Source organism: Hydra viridissima, unplaced genomic scaffold, assembly GCF_058129835.1.
Source record: "Hydra viridissima isolate aposymbiotic clone 2 unplaced genomic scaffold, HvirCarnegie_v1 scaffold_4, whole genome shotgun sequence".
NCBI classification, from domain to species: domain Eukaryota; kingdom Metazoa; phylum Cnidaria; class Hydrozoa; order Anthoathecata; family Hydridae; genus Hydra; species Hydra viridissima.
The window spans coordinates 2,030,224-2,052,800 of NW_028324303.1; the positions used below are offsets into that span (position 1 = coordinate 2,030,224).

The window sequence follows — 22,577 nt, forward strand, 5'->3', positions numbered from 1 at the left end:
ACCAGATAAAACATTTTGTTATTCTCTTGTGTTTTAAGCTAGATGTAGTTTACAGTCTACTCATTTCACCGGAACATGGCTTCCGTCAAAGTTGCAGTTAGAGTTCGCCCAATTAACAAGAGGTTTATTTTTTTAAAAGTTTTGTTTGCTTTTTAAAAATTAATTGATTTTTTTTTCTACTTATTAAATCATTTCTAAAATTAATAAGTAGAAAAATATATCAACAAATGACTAATATCATCCTATACTATGTACTTTTATATATGATAAGATTAAAATTTAGATGTTGTACTATAAATACACAACCTAATTTGATGTATTTTTTAGAAAATATCAAGATAGCAATTTTTTTTTTTAGCTTTTGATAAAGTTTTAAACTTAAAAGCCTCTTGATTGTGTTTTATAGATTGGATTTTAAATGGTTTATTTAAAGTTTTATTAAAATGGATGTTTGTTGCCTAAAACTCCTTAAAATATCATGAATAAATTTTCTTACTGCATTGTAAGTTTTTTACTATATTATGCTTATATTGCTGATTATCTGCTTCAGTTTGTTCTAAAAACACATGGAAGACTGAAATTACAACATTTAGATATCTAATTTTAAAAAGATTCTACAAGCTGATACCTCATATAGCATAACCGAATAAAATTCTCATACTCAAATATCAACTTTAAATATTGGTTTCTATTGACTAAGATGCTCATAATAATCAGCACCTGAAAATCTTATCCATAGGTGGACTTATAAGTCAACCTCTGTCTGAATTTATTTGTCATTATTCTAGATTATTTTTCCCGTTCTAATAAAACATTGCTTTCATTTTTTATCAATTTTTATTGTAGCAGTGTTCTTTTTTTTTTTTTTCAAGATTTATTATAGCAGTGCTCATTAATACTTTAAAAATATAATACTATTGAGTTATAATGATATATCATTATAAGTAGATTAAAAAGTTAGTAAAAAATTCCATTGATTTTTTTCATTTGTTTTAATTTAACTATAATAAAAAATCTTTTTCTTAGTAATCTCAGATTTGTTGGTAGTTTTTGGAATATAGAAGATTTTTTCAGTGTAATGCAAGCATTGGCATTATTGCTGTTTGGTAAAAGTGCATAAATCTAAAATCTTTTAAGCATAATTTGAGAAGATCTGAATGAAAGGGAAAAGATTTATCACAGCTTGCTAGAAATTTGCAGTAACAAATATATTTACACTGGAAATAGTAATTACTACAGTAGTGTTATATAAAAATGCTTAATATGCAAATTCATCACTTTTATCATTATTTTAGAGTTTTTATCCTTATTTACCACTATTATCACTATTTTCTTACTGATTGCTAAAATATTAAACAAGAATTTATTAATTTGTTGTTTGGATTTTTATTACTAAATTTTACATTAAAAGTTTTAAACAAGTTATTGCTGCAAAAAAAATCATCAGATAATTTATCATCTGACTAATAAAAAATTTGCAAACTCAGATGCTCTGTACTTCTGTTTTCCTTCACATTCACCTTTTCCTTTGACTTGATGTCATTTAATTTTGCTTTACTACTACTACTACTACTACTACTACTACTACTACTACTACTACTACTACTACTACTACTACTTTGTCTTTGTTGGAGTGCCATTGGAATCAACAAAATTAGGCTTAGAATTTAGTCTTCCATTATGTCTAAAATCTGCAACTATCAACCCAAAACATTAATTTTTGATGATCAAAAGGATTTTTGTGATTTATAACAAAATGTGATTTATAGGTTGCTGAAAAGCTGTTTAATTTATGTACATGTCAACTTTAAAGAGAAATAAATAACTAAAGAATTTAACAATTTAATGTTTAAAAAATTTTAATTGTTTTTTTTTTTTTTTTTTTTTTTTTTTTTTCAATAAAGTTAATAATGGGCTACAATTACTTTTTTTTTGCAGTATAATAAGTTTTAAAAATGTTAAGGAGTTTTAAAATATTTGTGATATCTACTAAGAATGTTATAACCATCCCTTAGATGGTAACGACGAACATGTTGAATACAGCTGTCAGAACATTATCTACAAATGTATTAAAATTCCTTTCTTCTTTTTTGATTTTCAACATCTTTTTTATATTGTTAAAGATTGTTTTTACAATATGAACCTTTTATATAGGTTTGAACAATTGATTTTTCTTTCTTTTAACAATTAAAATTTTTATGATTACTTCTCTAATTTCAACAAATAGTTGCATTCAGAGTTTGGTGTTAACTTTTTATAAAGGTAAAAAGTTTTTTTTTTGAAAAATGCTTCCATAATACTGACTTCCTTCTTTGTAGCTCCATCTTAAAGTGTTTCTAAGATCTGAGTGGTATACTATCATCTGATCTCTGTGATCCTGTTGTAATTGTTTTTGAATTCTAGAATGTGAACTTTGATCTGTGGGTATTGTTTGTAAACTCAGATGGTAATCATTTTGTTAGGCAGAATGCAAAATTAGCTCTTGAGTTCTAAAGTTCTACTGTTTTGTCTTCCCTAATGCAATCACTTCCTCTTATTGACTGTGTGTTAAAACCTGTTGTACAAGGTTTTCCTGTTTTTGCAGGAAGTTTTTCCACAACAATCATCTTCCGGATAAGAGCCCAAAATAGAGTACAAAAACATACAGAAATCACCATAAAATGTATGTAAAAGGTATCTTTAAAAACTGTCATCCAATGTATCAGGTGATTCTATTTCTTCAAAATCATCATTGAAAATAGACTCACAAGTCTCCTCTGGAGTGTATTATCTAGCCATCTTTGCCAAAACTTTACAAAAGTTATCAATGGTTATGGAAACTCAATTTCAAGCATCTGAAATAAACTGATAGAAAAATAAGAATATACAAACTAAAATTTTTTTACCATACAAATTAAGACTTAAAATTAGATTTTGGAAGTGAGCAAAAAATATTTGGTATGGGTGTAATGATATTCTGTAGACAACATGTTAAATACAAATTAGTTATGTGTTCTTGACAACATATTTGTTTGAAGCTTTTTAAGTATTTTGACTTTTTGAATTGTTTTTTTTTTTTTAGGGAGAGAGATATGAATGCTTCTATAATCATAAAAGTTGAAGGGAAAAAGATAACTATAAAAAATCCATCAGTAAGATCAAAGCGTTTTTAAAACTTTTCCAGGTCTTTATTTTGTCTTATCAAAAAAATTCTGCCCAAAACTTTTTCCTTTTGTTTAGATAGAAAATGATATCAAAGAATTTTCTTATGATTTCTCTTACTGGTCAGTCGATAGCAACAGTTTTAACTTTACAAACCAGCAACAGGTATGTTAGAAATGGTGATAACATTTATCAATTGCTTTTTTTTTTCAGTTTAGATTTATTTTAACTTTTTTATTGTTTTAAAGAGTGATCTGTTCTAATGCATTTTATAGGTAGTATTTTTTAGTGCAGAGTACAGAATACAAATTTAAAAATAATGATTTTTTAGGTATTTGAGGACCTTGGTATGGATGTTATAGATTCAGCATTTCAAGGATACAATGCATGTATTTTTGCATATGGACAAACAGGTGCTGGGAAATCATACAGCATGATGGGGTGTCCAGTGAGTTTTGTAAAATAATTCAAGTTTATTACACAAGAGTTTACTATTGTGATGTTCTTAAACAGTTAAAAAGCAATTTTGTTTATTTTAATTAAATTTTGTTAAAAACTATGTTGTTTAAAGTTTATGCTGTTGTTTTAAGTTTAAAATTAGTTATGATAAGTTATGGAAATATATTTGGATTTTAGGATGCTGTTGGACTCATACCTAGAATTTGTGAGGTATTATTTTATTGAGATTAAAAAGTTTTATAGTTAATAAAGTGGAGTCACTATAGATTTTAATGTGCTAAACAATGGGTAATTTTTGGTAATTTCATGATTATAAAAATGTCATAGAAAACTTTGAGAGCCGTAGAACATATAAAGTTGGATGATTATAGAATTACAAAATAGAGGGTGGTGAAGTGTCACTAATGAAAATAACTAATTATAGAATATGTAAATAAACCTCTCCTAATAAAATATTTGTGTTTTTTTTTTAGTCTCTTTATTCACGAATGGCAAATGACCAAGCAGACAATGAAAACAAAGTCGAGTTTAAAACTGAAGTGAGGTAAGGAGTAAAAATAGATTTAATTGTTTTGATATTTTTTTTCTGCACAAAGATTTTTTAAAAACTACTTAAAATGGTTTGGTTTTAATATATACTTCCCCATATTTTTTGCTATCTTTATTTTTAAAAATCTAATATTTTAGATAGAATTACAAAAGTAAAGTTCAATGTAGCTGCACGTTAAGTTCAGTATAACAAAGGCACTAATTTTTCTTTTTCTTTTTCTTTGTTTTTAAATTTACTTGTGGGTTTTTTAGTTACTTGGAGATCTACAATGAGCATGTCCGAGACTTACTTAGACCAACAACAAAAAAAGATGATTTTAATTTAAAAGTGCGTGAACATCCAAAAGATGGTCCTTATGTTCAAGGTAAATATGTAATAAATCGTCAATAATTAAAATTATTGTATTAGCAGGTAATATTAACTATTGAGATTTTTACATTTTTACAATTGACAATATCTAATACAACTAAAAACTTTTATAAAGGACAAAAAATAAACTTTTTTAGCAATCTTAAATTGAGGAAACGCAATTTACATACTCTCACATTACCCTAATGCCTTATGACATTCTGTGGCCTTAAAATTTTAAAAGTTAAGTTTTAATAAATATATAGATACCCTTTTTACCCTTTGAACACTTTGCTGCTACATTACTTGCCAAACACTAAAAAAGATTATTTTAAATTTAATGACATTTTAATTTGATTATTGTGTAAGTATCATAAAATTAAGCTTTCGTTTCGACAAGAAAAGTAAGAAAAAGAAAACTATTTTACTGAGATACTAAATTTTATTTATGAATTTTAAAGTATCAGAAGGAGATTTTAAAGTATCACATACAGCTACATACTTATAGCAAAAGTTTATGTACATACAGCGACATACTGTATAATCTCCAAGTATAATTACATTGAGAGACTGATGGATATAGGAAACAATACTAGGTATCAACATAATGTAGAACTTTTGCAGTTTGAAGCAAAATTCAATATAGAAGAAAATAAAACTTTAAGGAATTTTGTTTGAAATTTTTTTGTTTTGATCATAAATTAAAAACCTTTAAGTTTATTGAACTTCATCAAATTATAATTATTTATTGGTCTTATGGTAGTAAATTTTCCAATTTTTTGATTTTGTAGATTTAAGTAAACATTTGGTCTCTAAGTATAATGACATTGAGAGACTGATGGATATAGGAAACAATACTAGGTATTAACATTTTTTTCATTAATTAAAAAAAAGGTCTTTGTATATTTCTTTTTATTATTATTATTATTATTATTATTATTATTATTATTATTATTATTATTATTATTATTATTATTATTATTATTATTATTATTATTATTTTGTTTTACCTTTACAGCTTTATTAGTGTAGTAGCTTTGTATTAATTATTGTGCTTTTAAAGCAATAATTTTTTGGTTTTTGATTTCAGTTTTCTATAGACATGGGGAGTTGAATAAGAAAAGCTAACTCTCAAGACCTGAGTCAGTTTTTGGAAAACCAACTCTTGACTCAACTCCTGACTCTTTTTGATTTTGAACAGCAGTTGATGCATCAGTAGGAAAAAATTAAGTTAAAGTTAAAAAACCAGAAACAAAGTAAAGCAATATTAACCTTTTGGGATTATCTTTAACAGTTAAAAAGTGATACGTAAAAATGAAAGATTTACAAAAAAATATTATCTTCCCTGTATTCATCAAGCAAATGCAACTTAAATGTAAAATGTAAAACTGGTCTGACATTTTTTATTTTATACAGATTTAAGTTCAAATTTAAATTTGTCAAATTAAATTGGAGTAATGAAAAAAAGGATTTACAGTTTTCCATGATTATCTTGTTTTTATTCTCAAAAGCTGTCAGCCAACAATTAACTAACAAACTGATTACCGCAACATTGGGTATTTGCTATGAATACCTTAAATTGCCACTACATTAGAATCGCTATGCAAGAACTACACATCTTTGTAAACAAATATTGTAAAAAGGTATATGAGAACATGCTACATAAATGTTTAAATGCTATATAACATTTAAATTTTGAAAAAACAAATAGTCAGGCTCACGATTCTGACTCTTCTAAAAACCCATGACTCCAACTCCCCACTCCTGGTTTTCTATGTTTTATTTAAGTTTGGCAATGGAAAAAGTCAAAATAAATAAAAGAAGGATGCTATGTTATTTATGTTAGAAATGCTTATTCAATGCCTAAACTGTTAAATTTGATCTGTTCATCAATCAGAAATAATTGAAATGTAGAAAAGAACTTTTTTATTTTAGAACAACTGCTTCAACAAATATGAATGATACCAGTAGCCGATCACATGCCATCTTCACAATCAATTTCACTCAGGTATGAAAACTGTCTTCTTTATTTTGGCATCAAAATAATTTTATTATGCAAACTTGTATTTGAAATTTCAAGCTAAAATAACTGCAGTTTTGGAAAAATTTTAATGTGGTACGTCTATTGGTGCTTTATCCACTGACAAATAATGAACCCTGAATGAACTCACTTTATAAATCAAAAAATTGAATAAAGAGGAAAGCAATATTTTTAGTCTACAAAAATATAGTGCTAATAAAAAATGGTGTGGAATGATAATGACCGATGAAGTTTTCGAAATATTTTGAGAACCAATGACTTAATTTTGGTAACTTTTTTTTTATTGTTTTAAAGCAAATTTATCTCCCTTTCAAGTAATGTAAAGTTAGTTTTAAAAAATTTGATTGTAAACAAATAAATTTTATTCAAAAGTAAGTGAGAAAACTGATTTTGGATGAGTGGCCTAAAAACTTTTATGTTTCAAATAATTTTTTAGCAAAAATGTTTATAGTTCAGAGGAAAAACAGTCAGTCACATCAAATTGTGAAGGTCTCTTTTTGGTCACAGATTGGAAAGAAAGTTAAGAAACCAAGAATATCAAGTTTAATACATTTTATTAAGTGATCAGGGTCAATGCAACTCCAGAGTACTCCACTTGAAATGTAGAAAAAAAAAGGTTTTCCCAAGTCAACATTCATTGAAGACTGTCCATAATGATAATCATCTATGGGTCATCATTCTGGACAGTCTTTACTTTTATTCTTTTTTCCTCTGGATGATTATTTCTTATATCTATTGACTTTAGATTGCTACTTGTATTTGTTAGCTATTGATCATTACTTTCATCTTTTGACTTATAATCCTTACATGTCTGTTTGCTGGTGATAGGCTGTATCAATGTGCTGTTATTGCTACCACTTCATGTTGCTTCTCATTTCATATAATTTAAATATTTTTATGAACCTAATGTATATCAAGATTTTTAAACATGTTGGCTACACTTTTATATAATTTATTTGATTAGGCAAAATTCTACACTGATATGCCCAGTGAAACAGTCAGTAAAATTCATCTTGTAGATTTAGCAGGAAGGTACTTTTTACCATTTTTTTGTTTTTTTTGTTTTTAACATTTTAGCTTGTTTTTATTTCTCATAATACCTATTTTGTTTCTTTTGTTTAATATCAAAATACATTTTGTTGGTTTAGTGAGCGAGCAAATTCAACTGGAGCAACTGGTCAGCGTTTAAAAGAAGGAGCTAATATTAATAAATCTCTTGTCACACTGGGAAGTGTTATATCAGCATTAGGTTGGTTTAACTGTCTTTTGAATAGCAAGAGAAAGAAATGCTGTTCATTAATTTATCATTACATTTCTACATTCAGCTCCTCAAAAATTTTACTCTTTCTAATATTGGTATTTTTACTTTTTAATTATTCAATTTTTTAGCGGAGGCTTCAAACTTAGATACAAGTCTTGCAAAAAAAAAGCTATTTGTACCTTACAGAGATTCAGTGTTAACGTGGTTGCTTAAAGACAGTCTTGGAGGAAACTCTAAAACTATAATGATTGCAGGTAATAAATGAATTTACATTGTTTGTTTAATTTACAAATAGTTTTCCATTAAGTAACTTTTCTGTGTCTTTAGCTATATCTCCTGCAGATATAAATTATTCAGAAACTATCAGCACATTACGGTATGCTAACCGTGCGAAGAATATTATAAACAAACCTACAATTAATGAGGTAGGAAAATATTGCTGTTGGCAAAAAGTTATTCTGTTGTTACCTCACACATATCTTTTACCTCACTCATCCTGACTTTTCAAATATCGTTAGCAATATAATAACAAATATCAATAGCAATAGGCATTGTTATTTTTTACATAAAAAGAAATTTATTGGAAATTCTTTCTGCAAATAGGATGCAAGCGTAAAACTTATTCGCGATCTACGAGAAGAAATTGAAAGTTTGAGAATGTTACTTCAAAATGTTGACAAGGTATGCTTTAGTATCTGATAGTTTGCATCAAGGGCAGATGTTAATACTAACAATTCTTACCACATTGGGTTGGAACAGTTTTGGCCATAACAACTCTTAACAATTTTTTAGTTTTTTAATATTGTACCTTCTGATTAATTACTGTTTGTTAAGAATTGCAAGGGTATCAGCTGGTTTGAATAAAAATACCAAAGTTTCTGCATGTTAGTTGCTGCTTCAAATTAAAGTAATGGCTAAACCTCTATTACATTATGTAACATAATCTTTGCCTAGTATATTTCTTTTAGAATATTTTAAAAATTTTACTTAGATTTGAAAATGAAATTTTTTTCAGTTTTTAAAACATAACTTTTCACAAACTTTCTCAAATCAGCTGAAACTTTTGCCAAATGCTCTTTATATTAGTTCAATTCATAATAAAAACAACAAAAGTTATAAATTGTAATTGTTAATTAAAATTTAGTTTTTTTTTAAAGGCTTCTGTGCAAAAGTTTAGAACCAACTGAAATTTGATAAGAATCTTTTTCAAAAATCATTAAAATGTCAATTTTGTGTTAAGACAGCTAGTATTTGGTAGCATATCCATTTACCCTTAAAACAACATCACAGCAATTAGACATTGAATCAACTAAATTAATGAGAACAACCTGAGGAATGATATACCAACATTCTTCAATCAAATCAAACGAATGGTCTTTATTGGTTTGTTTTCTATCAAGTAATTGTTAGTCAGTGTCCTCCTGAAGATGCTCAATAGTGTTGAGATTTGGGCTTTGTGAGGACCATTTAAGAACTTTTAATTTTTATCATTTAAAATAATCCTTAACAGATCCAAAAAGGTTTGGATCATTATTTTGTTGTAAGATCCATTTGTGAGTCATTTTATCCTTTGCATGAAGCATAGCACTTTCATGTCTAAATAAATTCTCTGGTTCATAATAGCTTTTACGTGATGAATGAGACCCACATTGTCACAACTAAAACATCCTCATAACATTTTCTCTATTATGTTTAACAGTCAGTAACTAATATTTTAGATTGAGTCCTACTCCTACTGGATGTCTGATCTACCTTATTCTATTACTGCTGAATAGCATAAACATTCATTCATCAGAGAAAAAGACTTTTGACCAATCATTAACTGTCCAACTAGTATGCTCTATTGCAAATTTTATTCTGGCTTTTAAATTTTTTGTAGATATCAGAAGTTTCTTAACTGGATGGCAGGCATAAAGATTACTTTGACATAATTGGTGTTTCAAAAATGGCCCTCATAAGGCTGCTGTTGAACTTAATACAGTTATGTGAAACTGACAATAATTGTATTAAGTTCAACAGCAGTCTTGCAAGGATCATTCTTGGAATATCTTACCAATAATCTGTGTCTTTGTTTAGTTGTAACTTTAGGTTTTCCAGTGTGAGGCTTGTTTTCAATAGTTTTGCACTGACGAAATCTTTCTTCATAATCTGTGATTTATTCTTAGTTTTGATACACCATAAAGTTCAGAAATCTTTCTGTTAGATGTTTCTTTTCACAGCTTTTGTAATTATTTTCTTTATTTCAGCTGATTTGAGAAAGTTTGAAAAGATATGTTCTAAAAACTGAAAAAAATTTTGTTTCTAAACTTTTGTACCATACTGTAACTACTGATGGAACTTAATGTATAAAAATCTAGACAAATTGCATTCTAAACACAAACAGGTATTATTTTTAGTTCATGCAACTTATGGCAAAAAAAAATAGGACTATTACAATATATAATATTTAAAAAAAATTTATTAAAGAAAAATTTTTAAAATGTTTTTAGGTATCACTGCCACTAATAATATTAAATAGTTGTCATAAAAACAAGAACTAAATTTTATCAAATGAAGCGTGTTTTTAAACCATAATGCTATCAGAACACTGTCACACAATTTTTGTCTTTGGCTAAGTGCTATCTAAAAATCATGGAAAAGCAGTATTCAAAAAAATCTCTGGTTTTGTGAACAGTCTAAAGTTTCTTATAGATATTGTAACACAGAAGAATTTCATTTTTTTCATTCGTACAGTTAGAAATAGAACAATACTGGCCTCACAACTATACAAATTCCAAACTACTCAGAAATGAGACGATTTTTCTACTGCGCTGCAAATTGTTTTCTTGAATAAGCCTCCTAGTATAGAATTCCATCCTTTTTTTTTTTTTTTTTTTTTTTTAGTATTCTATTAATGTTTAAAGTTCAATATGTCTTGGTGAAATTGCTTGCCTTGCTCTGATTAAGCTCTTATGTTCCCCATAAATTTTTCAAGGTGAGCATCGAGGATATGGACTTAAAGAGACATTCTGATTTAGTTTGAGCCTAATTCTTTATGAGAGTTAAAACCTTTTTGCAATTTTCAGTGATTGCTTAGAAAGACATTAATATATTGATAAAACGAAATATAATACATTGATACAACAAAATTTTTATATATCTTGCAGTTATTTTTTATATATCTTGCAGTTTACATTTTCAGGAATTGAAATATTTCTGTTTGGCCTAGTTCTGCTTATAGTTCTGTTAGTACTTACTACTTTCTTCTTTTTTTATTGCTCAAAGTTTTATCTTAATTTAATTTTTATGATGAATTTTATGCAAAAAAAATATGTTGAATTGTCATTTTTATATTGAATTTTATCATACATGTGAAGGCCACTGTGTTAACTATTTGTTGTCTCTAGATTAATACACATTTTTATATTTTATTATAAAACAAAATAAAAAAATATCATCAAGTTATCACAGTTAAAAGAACATGTCACAAAAAACACATAAAATATTTTTTTGAACAAATAAAAAACAAAAAAAAAAAAAAATAGAAAACTTTACAATCAATGAGTTGCTGATGGAAAACATGTTCATCACAGTCCATGGAAATACTGATCCTAGGCCTGATCCTAGCCTGGAAACATTCAGCATAGCCTGGCCTGTGTAGGCTTCAAAAGCAATAATAATTTTGTTTTTAAAACAAATTGCAGATTTGTTTGGCTAAATAATACATATATTGACATATACAAAGTATGTTATGAAACTTACTTGGTACTGACTCTTTTTGATTTTAAAAGAGCTTTTATATGCTGTGGCATATTGTTTATGTACTGTGAGCTAAATGCCTTCACATCTGGATTTTAACACCATATCATTCAGCATATGACATTCAATCAGTTGTTCTATGAGCTTCTGTTTACTTGTCATTATGTAATCATTGATTTTGCATTTGACAAGTTCCCATAGATTTTCAAAAGGATTCTGGTCTGGAGAATTGCCAGGCCAATCAAGTAGTGGGATATTCTCACTGGCAAAAAAGTTTTTATGGATTTTGCAGTGTGACATGAAACACCATCTTGCATAAAAATCACTCTTTCACCATTAGCAAACCACTCTTGTAGTTGTGGAACAGTCTGGTCTGCAGGACATCATGTACTAATTTTGTTTCATTGCTTCTTGAACAATGAAAAGCTGACTGTTACCCCTACTTGATATGCATGACCAAACCATCATAGATGCTGGGTGCTTCACAGTGCTCACAATGCATTCCAGCTTGTGTTGTTCTCCTGGTCTGCAACACTTGAACCTGGCTTTGTATATCAAAATTTTGAAGATCATCGCTGAATACAACCTGAACAAAAAAATCAATATTAATGTTTAACACATCTTCAAATATTAATAAAATCAATTGGAGTAAGATCAATCAATCCAATACTGTCTTTTGTAGACTCACAACACTAATATAATACTTGTGTGAGTGCCTGAAGTAAAAAAATAGAAAATTTACATTATTCCATTCATCATGAGAAAAAGTAGAGTGTCTTTAAAAGTGTCTTTTAACCTTGAAAAAGAATGTTCTTGTGTAAATTTTGTTGTTAGCGTAGTAATAGCTTTTATAAATCTTTTAGGAATCATTCAATATGTCAACATGTTTTAAAAAAGAATATAATTAAGTTGCTAAATCAAACTTGTTTTCTTATTCTGTATAATGTAACTCGCAATAAGTCTTTTGATTTACAAATCATAGAAATCAAATGTTTTTTATAGCCATAGTATAGTTGAGCTTTCTACAGAAATTTTTTTTCTTCAGAGAAAGTCTGCGTCTTTGTTAGCATTTTCTCATTGATTGCAGACTACTGCATTATAATTATGAGGTTATATTATTTGTATATTTTTTAGCTTACTGTATTTAGAGTTTGTTGACACCGAACAGTAGAAATGAAGAAAAGTTAATGACAGAAAAGTTACAAAAAAATGAAGCCCAAGTGCAACAGCTTTACAAAGATTGGAACAATAAATGGAAAGAAACACATAAGATCATGGAGGTATAAATCTACTCCAACGATCTTATCATCTAGCAAAGTGTTTTTTTTGTTCATAAGATTTAAATAATTTTCTTTAAAAGTGATCTTTTTATATATATATATTTTTTTTCATATTTCTAATTTAGGAAAAAGCTCTTGCTTTTAGACGTGAAGGTTTTGGTATTAAGATGGAGTCCGAAATTCCTCATCTTATATGTATTGATGATGACATACTCAGTACTGGGGTTACACTATACCATCTAAATGTAAAAAACTTTTTTTTAAAAAAGTTATAGTTCTTTTAATTCTACATAATGTACTGTTATGCTCGTTTTAGATAAGAGACATTTTTAAAAAGTTCCTCAATGATTACATGAATGACACCATTTTATTTCTTGATAAATTTAAAATATTTCCGTAACTAATAACTTTTAGGTGTTTCATTTAATGAACACTTTACCTCTGATTAAGAACTTATTGTAAAACAGATTTTATTAAGAAAAATTTTTTCTTACTTGCATAGGAAGGCCGAACTCATATAGGAAGAGAAGATGCATCTGTTAAACAAGATATAGGTAAATGAAATGTCAAGAAAGAGTTTTCCAGGCTATTTTAAAAGAAGACTGGGATTTGTTTATTTGCTCTTTTTCACTTAAAGTTCTTTAAATTTCCTTAAATTTCTTTAAATTTCTACAAATTTTTTTTTTATGAACAAAACAACCACTGAAATCTTTTTCCTCAAATCTTTTTTTCATTGTGTGTTTTCATTATTTGCTATGTTTTTTCATTGTTTGTTATGTATTTTCATTATTTGCTATGTATTTTCATTATTTGTGATGTACGGACATGTATTTTCCTTGACTTGTTAACAGTGATCAAAGGTACAAATGCTGTATAGAATGTCTCATACAATTTGTATCATATTTTTGTTTCAGTTCTTAGAGGTCCAGGTATAGAGCCTCAACATTGCATACTCGAAAGTGTTGAAGGGAGTGTGACAATTCACCCAATAGCAGATGAAAATTATGTTAATGGGAAGAAAGTAACAAAGCCTCTGAGATTGACACAAGGTTTTGAATTTTTCAAAAGCATCTTAATTTAAATTTTAAACTTGTTTGTTTTTTGTCAGGTTTATTCACTTTAATTTGTTTTTTTTTAACCATTGAGAATAATCAAAATGGCGTTCTTTTAAATTCGCTATTTTGATTAAGTGATCCTTTTAAAGGTGCTGTCCTTCTGCTTGGAAAGACAAATATGTTTCGGTTTAATCATCCAAGTGAAGCTGCAAAATTGCGTCAGAAGTATGCCTCTGTTGATAATCTTGCCTCAATAGTTCCAGAAACAAAAGATCTTGAACAACCTTCTTACTTGTTTTACAATGCAGGGTAAGCAAGTATCATGTTAGCCTTAATTACAATGTAAGAAAAAGATTTTTCATACAAAATGTTTTAAGAGTGCTTTTTTCTCTAGCTTGGAATTGGAAAGACGATATCATGAGGAAACTAAAGATTTAGAAAGAAAGAGGTGAGAGTTTCTTCAAAACATACCAAACATAAAGCAATCATGTTGAAAATGGACTAATTTGGTCTTATCAGTAAATCAAGTTACTATTATAGAAAGGTACATACTTGAACACATTATTAAATTTGATATTAGGTTCCCCCTTCTGAATGTTACATGTCCCTATCCTTTCTCAATCTTCACTGATTTCCAATTTAAGATTTCCTTCTTCCATTCCACCGAGAGGGAAAATTTTTTCCTCCCAAGACACATAAGAGGGAAAATTTGTCCTCCCCTGTAGACCTTTTTTTCATAAAAGGTGTTTAAACTTTAAAAGTTTAATTAAGATTTATCTAAATACTTTTCAAATTAAACACAATAAAATAAAAACTGCGAGACAAACAGATCAAAAAAATGCATAAACCCTTTTTAAACAAAAATTTATAGTGCTATTTGCCAAATGAAATCTATGATACCAAACACAAACCTTTCTACAAATGAATAAAATAACCATTTGAAGTTACTGTTGCAGACATAAGTCTCACCAAATATCTTCAGAAAAGAATTATTACTCATCTTATGTAAAACTGCTTTGCAGTATAAGAAAAAGTGTTTTGAAAATGCTCTCAACTTCCGTAAGAATTTCTTTTTTTATTTTGAAGTTTTTTTAATCAAGTTTATCAAGTTTTTCAATTTTATCAATTTTTTTAATGTTTTAATTGTTAAAAAATTTAGTTTTTCTACTTTTAATTCTTGATTACTCTTACAAGAAAAATTAAATTCACAGCTTTAATTTTTTTTTTTCCAAAAAATTAGCTGCCAAAGTTTGCTAGTGTGGCAAAGGCCTTAAAGTAAGAAACTATCGACAAAAAAATGAAACACGATTTTAGAACTGTTCAAGTTCAAATTTAGTATTTGATAAACTTCACCAATTCATTTTTTGAATCTGTCATGATATTAAAATATGATGTTAATTAGTTGTTAACATGTTAATAACATGATGGATTCATGTTCATGATGGATAACATGTTGGATTGATTGATATTCTCAAATAGTTGTGTTTGTTAAATAACTTTGTTAAAATTCAAAAACTTGATAAACTTGTAAAACTTGATGAATTCAATCAAAATTTAATTAAATTAAATTAAAAATTTATGCATATAGAAGCTTAAAAGGAAACTTGACAAACTTGAACTCAAACTATTTGAAAAATTTTACTATTTGATAAACTTGTATCAAAACACTTGAACAAAATTTTTAAACTCAAGAAACTGGAAAAACTTGAACTTGCCAAATTTGACAAACTCTGATGTGCTTTGGCATGAAGACAAATGCTGCCACTTAATAGCTACTAGAAAAGTTACATGTATCTTTTCCAATCTCTTATATTAGTGGTGTAACTTTTCATTAAATGTTTTTTAAATGTACAAGTTCAGTTAGTGAAATGGCATGAGAAACCTCTGCAGCTCTACCACAAAATCTTGATTTTCTTCTATTCTACCATAATGAAAATTTTATTAAATGTAATCATGAAATTTTAATATAATCATCATAAAAAGATATTTTCTCATTTTAAGTTAAGAAATCTTGAAACCTTTTTTAAAATTTAGAGCTTATGCCGTTTAGTATGACAGTGAATGCAGTCCAGATTTTGTTAGCTTCTGTATAATATTCATTTACAATGTTTTCCTGTATGAATTTTAAGTGTCTCATGTTATGTATGTTTAATCCAGAATATGGTTTTCATTACTATTGGTTTGTTCATCTGCAAAATGTTATACATAACATTTTATGTTAGATTACTCTCTTCAACCTAAAAACAAAAGGTTGTTACACTCAACTACCTTCTAAAGATTCAGCTTGATAACCATTTAGAGTATTACTGGTAATCAACATACATTATTTCTCCAAGATCAAATAGATAAATATCAAATAGATTTAAAAAAATGCCATCATTTGGATGTTAGCACTAAAACCATCTATCATCAGATTCAAAGTTTTTTCTTTAGCTTTGATTTTTTTTTTTTTTTTTTTTTTTTTTTTTTTTCAGCAGTTTAAGTCTGCTAAATTAGGTTCACTTTAGGGCCTGTTTTAATTTTATTTTAATTGATTGAATACTCTGTTAAGTTTTTTATCTTTTTAACACTTTTTGATATTCTTTTTCCATCATTTTTTTAATTTATCAAATTATTTAAGTTATGCTAATTATGCTTATTCCTTAATATAAATTTTTTTTTTATCTTTATTATAATTACTTCTTAAAGCACATTCTATATCTATTTTAAAATGTCATATCACATACTTAATTGCATGCAGACTGGTGTATACTTTCTGCTAACTTTAATATTAATTTCCTCTTTTACATATTATAATCAACTTTTTTTCTCTAAGGCCTAGAAAAAACAAGATAAAGTTGCCCAAGCTATTCAGCTCATAAATCAGACAAAAAATTTTGCTTAAAGAAATATACTATAAGATGGTGACCCATTAGACTATACACTCCATTTGTAACCGATTAACTTGTCTATAGTTTGCCCTCAATTATAGGATTTCTTTTTCTTGAGAGGTAGTTAATTAGAAGTTTTAGCTTTGTTATCTGATGATGTGTGCTGCATGCCACTAATCAAAAGTTTAATATAAATGCAAAGTGTGATTTAGCAAGCCAAATAAAAAGTAAAAAAAAAAAAAAGTTACAAGATACAATTTCTTTTATATCAATCAATTAATCATAAACAATTTTCATTACTGATAAAAATGTCTTAAGTAATTTTTTTTTTTTTTTTCATTTGAAGGTTTGCTGAACAGTCTTTCTACTGATGTTTGAGTTTTTAAAATGTTAGAATGTTTTCCTGGGGTGTAGAAGCTGTTACATACATGCATACACACAGGATACACATGAAAGTGTACAGTCTATTACATATAATGCATACACACAGGATACATATGACTGTACAATCTATTGCATATATATGCCTATTAGTGTAAAAGGCCATTTTTAATTTTTTTTTTTTTTTTTATTATTATTATTTAAAAAAAAGGTTTTAGCTTAAATTTTTGAGGTATCAAAAATAAAATAAAAGAACTCAGTGAAAGCTAAAAAAAAAAAACTGTTAGTTTTTAAAAAGGCTTTGATATAAACTTCAGTAACGTGTTTTTTAACTTAAATTTTAACCCTTAATAAATGCGTCTATAAAATGTACCTATAAAAAGACTGGAACCTGTAAAAAGACTTAAATGAAACTTTAGTAACACATGTTTTTTAACTAAATCTACCATAAAAGCTTGGTCATAAAACGCAATATTTTTTTTACTTACAGAATACTTCAATAATGACTTCATTAATTATTTGTAGAAAGTAAAGGCTTATAAAATATTTAATGTTTAGGAAAGAGATAGAAGAAAAACAAGTAGATGATGCCAAAAAACTTCAACTTGCCAGGTAAAAATTCCTTTTTTAATTGATCCAATAAAATGTCTCAATCAAATAATATTTTTATGTCAATAATCAGTACTGAGGAAATCAGTTTTATCTCTTTTTACATTGATTATCAATCGATGAGCAGCACTTTTTTTATTTAGGTTGGAACTGGATAGTTTGCATAATGAGCGCAAAATGGTGGAGGAGGAGCAACATCGAAAGCTCATTGAAGTAGAAAAGAGACTAGAAGATGAGAAAATACTACTTAAACGTTTAAAAGAAGAACAGGACCGAGCCCGGGAGAATGCACAGAGAGAACTTCATGAACTCAAACTTCGGATACAACAGGAGCAGATGAATGAAAAACAACGAATGGATGAAGAGATGAAGCGGTTAATGCAACTGAAAGAAAAGCATCTTCAATCTGCAAAAGTACAAGAAGATAACTTAGCAAAGCATAGAGTAAGTAATTGCTTTTATAGAAAAACATTCTTATTTTTACTAAAATTTTGTTTCTTATTTTTGAAATAAACAAGCTGTTTCACATTTTTTTGTTATTTTTTAAATATTTCTATTGTAGGTATTTTTAATAATGATGTTGTAAACATTTTTAATATTTATTCTTTATTCGTTTTTGTCAATTTTGTACTATAAATTTTAAAAGGAAGAAATGGAAAAGATATTGATTGAAGAGCGACAAAAAATAGAAGATCAGCGTCAAGAGGTTCTCAGGTTACAACAAGAATATGAGAAAAGTCGTAGAACGGCTGCTGAGACTCTTGAAGAAACAAATAGTATGATTACAACAGTTGAGCGTAGGTTTATATGAAAGTTTATAAAAGTTTTTTACAGATATGTTAACAGAAATTAATTTTTCCCTCGATAAAAAAGCTGTTCTGTTGGGTGCAGTCTAATAAAAAGGTGAAACTACAGTCTAGTAAAAAGGTGAAAAAGGATGTCAATAGACTAATATTGGTTTCAAATTTATTGATAGCATTAAGATTTTGGTGTTGGGATTTCACTTTTGGAATTGACTAAATTTAAAAATTTTTGTCTTTCTTTGTTTCTTTTGATTTATAAAGCTGTTTAAAAGTTTTCGTTTAGTTATTGTGTATAACTTTTGTTGCCATGGACAATTTATATTGTCTAACTACCTATTGCTTGTCAGATTTAAAACTGGAAAAAAACAAGTTACTTAAAATAAATTATGAATAAGTGATAAAAAAAAATAATGCTACACCTCTTATTTTTTAGGTAAGGAATCATTCAAAGCTGATGAGTTAAGAACACACTTGCAAATGCTAGAGGCTGAGTATGAAGAAGCTACCAAAAGTGCACAAAGCGAAATCTCACAGGCTAAAGAAAACTTGAAAAAAGCTGAACTAGAAACATTACAGGGTAAGGTTGGATTAATGCAAGGAAAAACAGAGTTGCAGCGACAATGGAAGCTTTTAGAAGCCTTGCAAACAAAACACAAGAAAAATCAAGAAGAAATTCAAAAGAAGATCAGAGATGTGAAAAATGAGCTTGAGGTTATTTTTTTGGAAAAGCATTTCTTATTTTTTATTGTTACTTGTTGTAGGATGCCTAAAGCCTTTTTTATAATTTGTAATGCATTGGTAGGTTGCTGAAAAGGCAGAGGAAGAGGAATTGATGACCCAAGAGCAAACAGTGCTGGAGCGTAGGCAAGCTCGCAAAAAGGTAGAAGAAGCTACCCAAAAATTGGTTGAAATGGAGTCTAAAATGAAACGAGTTAATAATATCACAGATAACAAAGACCTTCTCGACTGGAAAAATAAAGAAGACGTAGAAGATTTGGCTGAAAAAAGAAAGATATTTATGGAATTATTAGGCAAGCATCAGGTGAATATGAAGCGCATGCGCTATCTTTGGTTTTTGTCAGATTTCTGTTGAAATAAATTTGTTTTAAAAACGAGACCAAATATTATTTAAAAATTTGGTAGTTATGTGCGAGCTGAATATGTGTTTTTTTCAGTTTGCATTGGTGAAAGCTTCGCAATTAGTTAGCGAAACAAAAACAAAACTCGAAAATCATCTTGCGAACGAAGCGGCTCTTGTAGCTCCAATACGCGAGCAAATTGAGAAGTACGAAAAAGAGTTGGAACCTGTGTTAAAGCAAGAGATGCTGATTGAAAAGGAGCATCAAGAATTAGAAAAAGAAGCCACTGAAAAGAAGAAAGTTTTGTATAAGCAGCGAAAGCGCATCAATCTGCTTGAAAAGCAACACGCTCAAGAATCTGGTAACGAAGGTCGGGAAGGGTTATCGCCCGAAGAAAACGAAGATTTGGATCAAGAAAGAGATGCTGAGATCGACTTAATTTTACGTGAGAAAGCCGTGTTGCGAGAACTAGAGGAGAGATATCGAAATGAACAAAAACAAATTGAGACATATATGAGTGAAAAATATAAATCAATCGAACGCCAAAAAGAAGTTATCAGTTCCATTCTAGAAGTGGAACGTAAAAAACTATCTGAAATTGTTACGGTGCACGCTGAAACAAGAGAGTTTATAGAAGCGGAATTAAACGGCCGCGAAGAAATACTTAAACTGTCGAAAGAAAAAGTTATAAAAGACAAACGCGAACTCGCTAAATTAGATATGAAACATAAACAAACTGCATCTATGGCCGCTGAAGAATTATTTTTGATGGCCGAAGTTTTAGAAAAAGAATTAGCTGACAGTGGCAAAAAAGAAGAGCTAAACAAAATTAAAGACCATCGAAAAAAACTACAAGAACTAGATAGACAATTAAGACTTGCAGAGCGGCGTGAGAGATCAGCAGATGCAACTGGTACTTCGGAAGATGAAAAGTGTATCATTTTATGATTTCTCGTGTATTTTTTCTTTGCTTATAGCACCGCTTGCTCATAACTTGATTGTTTATAAAAAAAAAATATTTTTATAGGATGCAGATTTTTTATATAATTCAGCATAAATACAGTAATATAAGATGAAGAATGGAAATAAAAAGGAAAACGAATGTTTTTTCAAACTAAATATACATCAAATGTTATACAAAGATTGAACTCTTTAGACTACATATTGCCTGTTTGAGATAAAGTTATTCGTTGAGATAAAGTTATTCGTTGAGAAATTTGCATGCCTCTGAACACATGGTTAATGTTAATTTATGTCTATATTTTTTTGATTTCAGACTTTCAGGTGATATGTACGATAGCTTCAATATTTTTTACAAATTAGTTTTTTTTAATAGTTACATTTATATTATTTTCATACTTTCATTGGATGGGTGCGGTTTTTGAACATAAAATTAAACCATATTTTATTTACAGATTTCATTATAAGTTGTTTTTCTTTCCTTTAATTTAAAACCTGTCAACAAAAAGAACACCGCCTTCATTTTATGGAAGTCTACACAAACTGATATCAACTTAAAATATGTGGAAGTCCATATATCTATGTATGTGTCTATGACATTTTTGTTAAAAAAAAATCTTTATTTCATGTCGTGTCGTTTCCTTGATTGTAAATAAGACATCCAAAAAGCGTATGTTAGGTTAATTCCATTTTTCTCATTTTAAATTGGTTTTAAATGATAAAAATGGAATTAATTTAAGATGAGGAAAATTCTTTGACCAAAACTAGGAAAAATGGTAATAACAAATTTTTAACTCAAAATAAAAACTAATTTGGGCAAGTTTTTTTCTATGAAAAACGAAAGATTAAAAAGTTTAAATAATTGCGTTTATAGCGCGCCATACGGAACTGTAAAACTAAACTTCCACATAAATAAACCAACATAATGGTAGTAGCTTTTATTTATGTAAAACGTTCATTTTTATAATACATTAACAACAAAAGAAACACAAAGCTGTTGTAAAAAACTTTATCTAATAGACTCAACATATAACAATAGTTCAATATCAGTAATCTTTATAGCTTACATATTTAGCGAGTGTTTTTACATTGAGTAGCTCATTAAGTGTGGTAATTATTGTCACATTCATTGATGATAATATCAAAAATTAATTTTTTGTCTTTATTTTAAAAGATATAATAAAATCATAAATCATAAAAAAAATACAAATTGATACTTTCTCTCTTTTTACTTTCTACTGAAAAAATATTTAAAGCAGATACATTTTTTTATACTGAACACATTTTTGCAAAGTTTTACTTAAAAGTAGAACTTGTCACACAAGCTTTCGGTTTGTAGGACTACCAGATGATCTTCCTGCTAGTGACCTTCCCACGTATGAACAAGTTGTACAGTTAAGCTACAAGCTCAATGAACAATTTATTGCCAAAATAAAATAACTAATCATCAAGCTGTTTTACAAACAAACATCAAGCTTTCTGAGTTAAGGGATCTCTAAACTCCCCCCCCCCCTCCCCCCTTGATTCACGAGAGAAGCCCAAGGAAGAAACCTGAAACACTTTTTTAAGAGTTTTGCGTGCTGAGCACAAAAAAATCAAAAGCAAACAAATTCAGCATTGTTTATTTGGAAAAGAATCTTGATTCGCTGTTTGATTTACCTGCGTGTAAACGTGAACTTCCCGCTGCTAAATGTAATGACAGGTAAAAACTTAGAGTAAAATGGGATCAAATGAAATAGTTTAGAATTTTGATTAACATTTTTTCACGGGAAAAAGGTTTTTAATTTTTTTTCTTTTTAAAGTTGTAGAGAACTTTGAGCTGTATTTAAGTATACACAAATCAAATAAAAGTTTTTATTTTTTTAAGAAACTTTATTTAATTGAAAATAAAAGTTATTTCATTTTACCCTCACATTCGGGGAGAATGAAATACGCAAATCTGTGTAATTAAAAAAACACTTAACCAAAAAAAAAAAAAAAAAAAAAAGCAACCAATAATAAC

General features: G+C 28.0%; 1 protein-coding gene across 1 annotated transcript; it reads left to right on the forward strand.

Annotated features, from left to right (window-relative positions):
- Positions 1 to 7: 7 nt before the first annotated feature.
- Positions 8 to 21,039, forward strand: LOC145182455 (kinesin-like protein KIF16B). Its single transcript, XM_090083661.1, has 26 exons — positions 8 to 122; positions 3,062 to 3,131; positions 3,220 to 3,306; positions 3,473 to 3,589; positions 3,778 to 3,810; positions 4,074 to 4,144; positions 4,402 to 4,514; positions 5,290 to 5,359; positions 6,434 to 6,506; positions 7,504 to 7,571; positions 7,688 to 7,788; positions 7,929 to 8,054; positions 8,128 to 8,225; positions 8,404 to 8,481; positions 12,687 to 12,818; positions 12,944 to 13,063; positions 13,321 to 13,372; positions 13,733 to 13,867; positions 14,023 to 14,182; positions 14,268 to 14,321; positions 17,683 to 17,736; positions 17,877 to 18,177; positions 18,380 to 18,530; positions 18,970 to 19,247; positions 19,339 to 19,578; positions 19,712 to 21,039. Exons 1-26 carry the CDS (start codon positions 76 to 78, stop codon positions 20,561 to 20,563), a joined length of 3,681 nt encoding a protein of 1,226 aa, XP_089939787.1. The 5' UTR covers positions 8 to 75; the 3' UTR covers positions 20,564 to 21,039.
- The last annotated feature ends 1,538 nt before the right edge of the window (positions 21,040 to 22,577 follow it).

Bases quoted from the DNA above. Each gene is read 5' to 3' on its own strand.
- LOC145182455 (XM_090083661.1), top strand. From the start codon at position 76: ATGGCTTCCGTCAAAGTTGCAGTTAGAGTTCGCCCAATTAACAAGAG. The intron at 8,482-12,686 runs GTATGCTTTAGT...TACTGTATTTAG, and splicing joins TACTTCAAAATGTTGACAAG to AGTTTGTTGACACCGAACAG. The intron at 19,248-19,338 runs GTTATTTTTTTG...ATGCATTGGTAG, and splicing joins ATGTGAAAAATGAGCTTGAG to GTTGCTGAAAAGGCAGAGGA.